The sequence below is a fragment of the Terrapene carolina genome, unplaced genomic scaffold (assembly GCF_002925995.2).
Source record: "Terrapene carolina triunguis isolate 2854851 unplaced genomic scaffold, T_m_triunguis-2.0 Scaffold192, whole genome shotgun sequence".
In the NCBI taxonomy this organism is placed as follows: domain Eukaryota; kingdom Metazoa; phylum Chordata; order Testudines; family Emydidae; genus Terrapene; species Terrapene triunguis.
In genome coordinates this window covers 1271517-1279999 of record NW_020664543.1, presented here as the reverse complement: position 1 = coordinate 1279999, position 8483 = coordinate 1271517, and the positions used below count along the sequence as shown (strand labels likewise).

The 8483-nt window shown below is 59.2% G+C and overlaps 1 protein-coding gene across 8 annotated transcripts in view; it reads left to right on the top strand.

Moving 5' to 3' along the window:
• The window catches only part of RBFOX3 (RNA binding fox-1 homolog 3), a 90609-nt gene that overhangs the window by 68474 nt on the left and 13652 nt on the right, over positions 1-8483 (top strand). For 4 of the 8 annotated variants that reach the window (XM_024205952.3, XM_024205955.3, XM_024205956.3 and 1 more), the window contains exons 2-3: positions 6447-6743; positions 8220-8357. In XM_024205952.3, the coding sequence (XP_024061720.1) occupies positions 6447-6743; positions 8220-8357 (435 nt within the window). The remainder of the gene's footprint in view (positions 1-6446; positions 6744-8219; positions 8358-8483) is intronic. The other 4 variants (XM_024205958.3, XM_024205953.3, XM_024205954.3 and 1 more) reach the window with 3 other exon arrangements.

Genomic DNA, 8483 nt, shown 5'->3' with positions numbered 1-8483 from the left:
GGGGCTGGCACAGAGAGTGCCCATATGCAGCATACAGACCAGGGCACTGCTATCACTGCTGTGTGCTAGGAGCTGAGAAGGGCCAGCCCTGCTCTAACACCCAGGGCGCTGCGTATGGACCGTTGACTAACCCAGCGCTAATGGCTTGAGCTCCCAGCCCCATGCCCTGGCCACAAGCAGCCTGTTGGGTTCTTACAGGCAGCAGGCAGAGGCAGGGCCGGCTCTAGGCACCAGCGTCCCAAGCATGTGCTTGGGGCGGCACTTTTCAAGGGGCAGCACTCGGGTCTTTTTTTTTTTTTTTTGCTTGGGGCGTCAAAAAACCCGGAGCCAGCCCTGGGCAGAGGAGAGAAGTGCTAGGGCCATGTGGACGAGCTCTGTGTCCTGGGGGAAGCAGATACGGGGTGCCCATAGCAGCATGGGCAGAGAGGGGTGCTCTGCTCAGAGCGCCAGCTCAGGAAGGTGATCTGAGTGTAGTGCTTTGGGGGGTCTGGAGGAGACACTGAGGGTGTTGGGGAGCAGGAGGGGACTGCAGAGCTCTGGGTGGGAGGCCTGGATGAAGCAGGGTGAAAGCTCTGGGGTTCCTGTGGGATGGGGCCTTTCCTGGAGCACGGCCTGTGCAAAGCAGCTTGTGTGGAGGGAAACTTTCAGTGCAGCCCATGGGGAACAGAGCAGCGGCCAGGTTCCCAGTGATGTGATGGGCGTCGCTCAGCTAAACTGTCACCTGTCTCCCTTCCCTTCTGGGACCCCCACACCCACCCATCCCCTGTGAGGCCGCCCCTCCCACCTGGGACCCCCTTCCCACTCATCCTCTGTGAGGCCGCCCCTCCCACCCAGGATCCCCACCCATCCCCTGTGAGGCCGCCCCTCCCACCTGGGACCCCCCACCCACCCCCTATGAGTCCCTCCCCTCCCACCCAGGTCCCCCCACCCATCCTCCTGCAAGTCTCTCCCCTCTGGGATCCCCCAGCCTCCCTCTTCCTGCAGGCCCCTGTGTTCCTATCCCTGAGCGAGGGACCCCCTCCTCTGTTCAGAGCTCACTGAGCAGGTGAGTGACTCCCTATCCTTCTCCCTGTCGGGTGCCTGGGGATGAATGGGCAGCGCCTGGTGGGAGGGATCGCAGAGGGAGCCATAGATCAGTGCCGCTGCAGCACCGGCAGCAGCACCAGAGACAGCAAGCAGCAAAACAGGGGAACCTAATGGGCCCTGAATGAAATAATACTTGGGATGACAAGCACTGCGACAGCCCTAATTAATAACCGATATGAATGCGGCTGTCAGGGGCCGGGCTGGCTGGGCGCCAGCCCTGGGGACCTGCTGAGGTGGGGCCGCTCCCCAACCTGTGCTCTGCATGCTCCTGTGCTTCCTCCTGGTCCGTGCATCCCAGCTTGCCCTCTGCCCCTCAGCTTGCCCTGCCCTGGCAGAGAATTCATCATGCTCCCCAGTGCCCTTCAGGGACCGGTGTAGCACTGCCAGGGCCCAGACCCTGCTCTGAGCTACGCCGGCTGGGTCATCCCCGCTGAACAAGGAGCTCTGGGCTGGGTGAGTCTGGCCCAACATGGAAGTACCACCTTGAAAGCCTCGGGAGAGCCAAGCCTGGACCCATTCATGGGCTGAGGTGGCCTTTCATGGGAGCTGTGGTGAGGAGCAGCCGGAGCGATGGCTTGGCCCAGCAGGTGCTGGGGAGTGATGCTGGGATGGGGAAAGGAAAGCAGGCTGCTGGTGAAGCCCTGCCACCACCCTAAGGCCACAGAACTGCTGCTGATTCGGGGCATGGGGCCTCCGGCTGGTCCAACCACTGCAAGGAGCTGGTAAACAAGGTAGGAAGGGGCTGGCTGCCTGGGCTCCGTCCTCAAGGGCCCAGGGCATGTCAGGGGCCAGCAGGGCTGTAGGGTTTGCTGAGCCTGCTCCCCTTCCTGTGTGTGGAGGCTGCGATGTGTGCATTGCTTGTCCCGCGGGGAAGGTGACTGAAGGCTGCTCGGGTCAGTATCTTCAGGGCACCTGCCTGGCAATCTGGCCAGGCCTACACCCCCTCATTGGTTGGTTTAGCAGCTACCAGCACTGGGTTCTGCCCCAGCTGCTGGTTGTGGTAAGGTGCCCGGTTATTGGTGGATGGGTCTTAGTGCAGAGTGGTGCTGGATTTGTTCTGCTGTGCCTGAGATGGTGACGCAGGCCCCATGTCCCCCCATGTCGGAACCCAGGCGCTGTCAGACAGGGTCACGGAGACCACGTTCGCATGAGCCCCACTCCGCTCGGGAAGCGAGACACTGTTTTTTCTGTTCTCAAACCCCTGGCACTGTTCTCCGAGCACTGGAGCTCACCAAATCTGCTGTGCCCTCAGCTGGGGGCAGGCTCGGGAGTCTGCTTCACCCCCCGGGCAGTGCACTGTGCTGCTGGCCTGGGCCACATTGTTGGGGCCCATGGGACCGTGCCAGAGGCACCATTGCCCCCCCCCCCCCCGAGAGCCCTGCCCCCTGCGCACTTGGTAGTGTTGTTATTCCTCCAGACACTGCTCAAAGCTCTTCCTCACTTGACACAAGGCTCCCAGCTGGTAGGGCAGGACAGACTCCCCAGTGAGACAGAGCCCTGCCCCAGTCAGGGGCATCCCATTTCCATCTGCAAAAGAGAGGTTTGGAGCAGTGACCTAGAAGCCCTGGGCTTGGACTGTGGCAATTTTCTCTGCATGGGACTTAGGAGGAAGGTGAGGAAACCCTGCTGGGATCTGATTTGCTCTTGACTCTGGTGATGGCAAAGGACTTTGTGATTATGTTGGTTTTGTCCTGAAAACCATGCGGCTCTTGGCTAGCTCTTTGGCCTGGTCTACACTACGGGATTAATTCGGATTTAGCAGCGTTAATCCGAATTAACCCTTCACCCGTCCACACTACAGAGCCAGTTAATTCGAATTAAAGGGCCCTTTAAATCGATTTCTGTACTCCACCTCGACGAACGGAGTAGAGCCTAAATCTATTTTGTTAATTCGAATTAGGGTTAGTGTGGCCGCACACCACCGAATTACTGTGTTTAAGTTAATGGGGTAGTGTGGCCGCACACCACCGAATTAATGTGGTTAAAAACCGAATTAAGGTGCTTAGTGTGGCCGCGCACAATCGAATTTATACAACCTGTTTCCCAAATTCGAATTATCTAAATTCGGATTAATCCTGTAGTGTAGACATACCCTTTGTGTTGGAAGGTATTCAGCAGTGCAATTCACTCACTGGCCGCCCTGCTGCCCAGCAGTGCAGGGGCACAAGTGAGGGCCATGTCTGGACTTGGAGTCCTAACTAACTACATGGCTGCTGCTTGTTTTGACGGACACGCCACTTGGTATTTGGTGTCTGACTAGATCCCAAATGTGGGTCCGTCCCATCCGAGACAGGCTTGTGGGAGGATCTGGCATCAGCTGAGTGTGGTAACTGGCTGCCTAATCCCAAACTGAAAGACTCCGCAGGCTAGTCCCAGCCCTCCATGGCAGGGTATTCTTAGAGCAAAGTGCCTGCAAGCTCTGCAGTCCCTCACTCCACGCCCCGCTCTGCCTCCTGCTTCGGGAGCCTGCTTCCCTGAAACGGCGAGCAGAATCTCCCGTGTTCGGCGGTGGCACTTTGTCCCAGGCCCACAGGTAATAGTCTACACTTCACAGCGCCGTCTCTCCCCAAGCATGGCAGTGCCAGCAGCCAGGGAGCGGAGTCTTTGCCAAGGACACCTCTGGAGATGCACCAGAGGATCACAGTGTAGCCTAGAGCTTGGTGTTAGGGCTGTTGTTGGCTGGTTCCAAGGTGCGTCGGTGCTGCCAACCTGAAGCTCAGGCCACTCTGGCAAGCGTCTGGCTACGCCCCTAGGAAGCTGCGAGTGGCTGAGTCAGCGGAGGAAGAAGCCCGTAAGCATTTGAATGACTTGCAGATCTTTAGTCAGACTGGATTTACATATCATTACCCACAATGCCCTGGGTTATAGGTCTCAACTTCCTCCATTAACGATTCAGTTGCCAGTGCAAGGTCCCAGTAATGGGGAAGGCCTCAGCTAAAGTTTCCCCTGCCCGCCCACCCGCCTACCATCATCCCCCTCCCCAATATCTTGTCTGCATCGTAAATTGGTCACACCCGCAATGAAGGAGCTTGTGTCTGCAGTCCAAGCCAGGCACACAGAAGGAGAGATACTACCCGGATGGGGTGCCAAAGCTGTGTCCTGCTTGCTGGCTAAAGGCTTTGCAGCCATTTGTTGACACAGGGGGACAGAGGAATGTGTGTGCAGGGGGCAGGGGAGCAGGTGTTGGACCATGACTGAGAGGCCCTTGGTGACGGTGGGCCTTGGGTTCTGGGTGCTCTATCACCGCAGGTCAAGTAGTCTTGTTGGCCAGGAATCAATAGTAAGTGGCCTGGAGCCCATCTCAGGTCCCACTCTACAAGGAACCTGCTGGGTCCCATGGCTGGGAGAGGGACGGAAGGGCTGGACAGGCAGGTGTGTTAACTTACAGCCCCCGAGCATGGGATGGGGCCTAGGGAGCAGCCCTCTCCTGGACAGCCCTGAGTGAGGAGCACAGCACAGCGCCTGCTGCGAAGGGCTCTTTCCACTCCCAACAGGGACTGATGATCAGCTCCCTAGGAGTGTGCTCCCTTCTCCCCAGCCCGACGCCCTCCCATGCCTGCATTACAGCCCCTGCTCCGTCACTGCACTGAACTGCTCTTCATTTGGATAATAGAGCAGACCCCCCAGGCAGGGTACAGACTCGGTGGCTGCTGCATTTATTTATGCTTCCCAATACATTTGCAGCTAGGCAAGCACCACAGGACCCCCACCCCATCCTAGGGCCCAGGACGAGCCCAGGCAGGGAGAGCTGTGGAGCCCTGCCCCAGTGCAGCCTGCCCAGGAGGGTCCCAGCTGGCCCCGGGCAGGCCCTGGGTGCAGGGAGGGCTGCTAAGGGGATGAGCTTCAGCAGAGCCCTGCACTGGGAAGATTCCACCCCAGGTAGACAGACACACCCACCCTCCAAGAGCAGCAAGGGAAGCACACCCCCAGGGCCGGCACACCTCCATTCCCTCTCCCTGGGGCCCCCTGCCTACCACTCCCAGCACGCCTTCTCCCACCCCCTCCTCCAGCCTCCATCGCCTCGCGGTCAGTCACTGCGTGTGTCAGGCTAGGGCTTGGCCCGGGCTCTGGCTTTCAGCCCTGACCCCACAGGACGGGGAATTCCCCCTGCCTGTCCCAGGAAGGAGGGTAAATTGGGTAAGTTAAAGCAAAGGGGCTAATCAGTTCTTTGATATCTGCCTTGCGTGCCAAGATGCCATTTGACATCTCTCCCCTCCCTGCTCCGCTCCATCACACTGGCTCTCCTCTCCTTTCCTCTCCTCTTCTCCACCCTTTTCTTCCCACCCGTGGGTGCCTGACTCACCGGGCAGTGTGTTTGCTAATCATGGGTAATGATGCCAGAGCGGCTGGGCTTTCTCCCTTGCTGTTCTCCAAGTTGAAGTCTGCCCTAGTTTCTCTCTCGGGAATGTGCAGACTGACTTCTCAGAGGATCCCTGCTCAGTAGGAGCCAGGGGCTGCTGACCTTTGCCAGATTCAGAGTTGCACCAAAGCTTGTGGGTCACCACTCGCCCCCTATTCAGTGGCCCCTGGTGAGTCTGAGTCCAGTTCCCGGTGCTGCCCCACTGCTGGCTCAGAAAAGCAGGGGCCAGAGGGCTGACGGAGCAAGTGAGACACAGACCAGGGCTCTGCAGAGCAACGCTCTATAGATGCAGCGGTAGGTCCACAAGCCATTTCAAGGCCTCTTCTGTGACACTGGATATTGTCCAGTTCAGCTCTGAATCCATTCTGCTGGGTTCGGTGGCTTGGCTGTTCTCACCAGTCACATGAAGGGGTGTCTTTGAGTTTCCACTTGTGCATCAAGTAGCTGTATCTTCCCTGGTTGGTTTGGTGTGGCCCAAAGTGCACGTGGCAGCTCAGCGTGTTGGCTGCTCTCTGTCCATCGGGCCTGAGGCACACGGACTGGCTCAGGCTGCATCTGTCCTGGCAATAGTTGGCAGCCACCCATCTGGCACCTTTGCCAGCCTGAGATCAGGATGGCTGTTCCACTCAGACATTTCTACAGCCAGGGTTCCCTGTGAGAGGACAAAGGGCCATGAGCCCTCCTGCTGCAGGGCATGAGCCAGCCACTTCCCTGTGGGGAACTCACCCCAAGGGACTGGACTAGATGAACCCCAGGTCTGACCCTCTCTGCCCATTCCTATGGTCCTGTCAATAGAGTTACAAGCCCCTGCAAACCCCTGTCTCCATGGGGTCCCCTCCCCCTGCCCCCGGGCAGCTCCCCGCAGGACTGCCCTGCTTTGGCCCGTGGACAGTATGGCCTCCAGCCCCTGGGGTCTCCTGGCCTCACCACCGGCTCCGAGGTTGTCTCAGGCTCTGAGTGGGGCTGGACAGTCAGCAGCCTTTTCTGTGTCTCTCTGCAGGGTAATCAGGACGCCACGGCTCCTCCTGAAGCAATGGCTCAGCCCTACCCCCCAGCCCAGTATCCTCCGCCTCCCCAGAATGGAATCCCTGCAGAGTACGCACCCCCGCACCCCCACCCCACACAGGACTACTCGGGGCAGAGCACGGTACCGGAGCACGCCATGACCCTCTACACACCAGCACAGAGCCACGCCGAGCAGCCGGGCGCTGACGCCAGCACGCAGTCCATAGCGGGGACGCAGACGGTATCGGTAAGAGCCCCCGTGGAGCCCCGGGTGGGCAGCAGGGCCTTTCAGGTGAGAGGAGCAGTGATGGGCCACGAAGGGACTCAGGGTCCTTTGGCCCCAGGCTGGAGCTTGGGGCAGTGCAGTCGGTGTCTCTTGGGGGGCAGGGCAATATGCCAGCGTGGGGGAGGGGGCGAGATGGTAGGAAGTGCTCTGAGAACGTGTGACCTGGGGAATCCTGGAGTCACCTGCCTGGCAGCAGGGGGCTGTGGGTCAGGACTGAGGGGCATGGCAGAGTTGTCAGTAAGGTGGGGTGGGCGAGGCCCGGGCTGGAATAACAGGTGGGTCACGCAGCCCCTGCCCCCCGTTCCCAGCTTTAGCCTAGGCTCTCCGTCCAAACGCTCGGCCCCTGCCCCGGAGCTGAGCAACATGTGGCTACAAAGGGAGAGCCATAGGCTGAGCCTGAAGCTCCAGCACCTCTGGTGGCTGCTGTGCCCACTGCACGGGCAGCGGCAGTTTGCGGTTGCCAGTCCCTCTCCCAGTTTACGGGCTCCCCTGTCATTTCTAATCACTTGTAATCTACCTGCTTGGCTACTTTCCAATCAGATAGCTTCAATTAGGTGGTTGTAATGCAGCTCCGAGCGGAAAGTGCTGAGCCATCACTTCCCAGCCCGCCCCCGGCGCACCACGGAGCACAGCTGGGCCCGCTCCCTTGCACAGCTCTGCCTTCCCTCCACACGCAGGCACGCTCGTCCACACGCACTGCATGCACACACACACCCCCGTGTGCACACTGCACATGCCTGCTGCATACGCAAACGCTCATCCACACACACACTGCACACATGCACATTTGTCCACACTCAGATTGCACACACACTCATTTAAACTTATGCTGCACACACGCACACTCATCTGCATTCTGCACATATGTGTGTACACTTACCCATGCTGCACATGTGCACACTCTTGCACACACACTGCACATCCACGCGCATCCCCACTCACCTTGCACACGCTCACACTTACACACTCACCCTCTCACATAACTCTCTTGCACATACACGTGCACACACTTGCACACCCTCCCTTAATTCAGTCTACTGGAGCTGTGTTGGTGACAAGCTAGACATGTGCTACCAAGGTGTAAAAGGAGATGGGGCCCGGGGGGCTGTGGGAGGGGGCCATGCACTGTCAGGGCTTTGATCCCTGGGTCCATTTGCCGTAGTGCCAATGCTGACACGCTGGCAGGCCGCTCTGCAGTGCCAGGCAGCTCTTCTCCCTGGGGTCAGGCACAGCTTCGCCCTGCACTTTTCACAAGATGTCTCCACCCCCGCAGTGGGAGGAGCTCGCTCACCCCCTCTCCCTCGCATGGCCTGTCTGGGGATCAGACACTGCAGCAGGAAGAGCCTGGCCTAGACCATAATGCCAGGTAGGGGGTTAGTGATGCTGCGTGGGGCCCCTCGGGCGCAGTGGCTGTTGGCGGCGTGTCCCCTTCCCAGCACGAGTGCTGCAGTGGGCTGATGATTGTGGGGGCCTGTTTTCCAGCAGACAGATGAAGCTGCGCAGACAGAGAGCCAACAGCTCCATTCCTCAGAGAACACAGACAAGCAGCAGCCCAAGAGGTTACACGTCTCCAACATCCCCTTCCGGTTCCGGGATCCAGACCTGCGGCAAATGTTCGGGGTGCGTATGGCCAGTGTGTGCACCAGCCCTGTCGTCCCCGGTGGGCCCAGGGCCCAGGAAGAGGCAGGGCAGGGGACTTGACATTGCAAACATAGAACTAATGAATCCTAACAGTGCTCAAGTGCT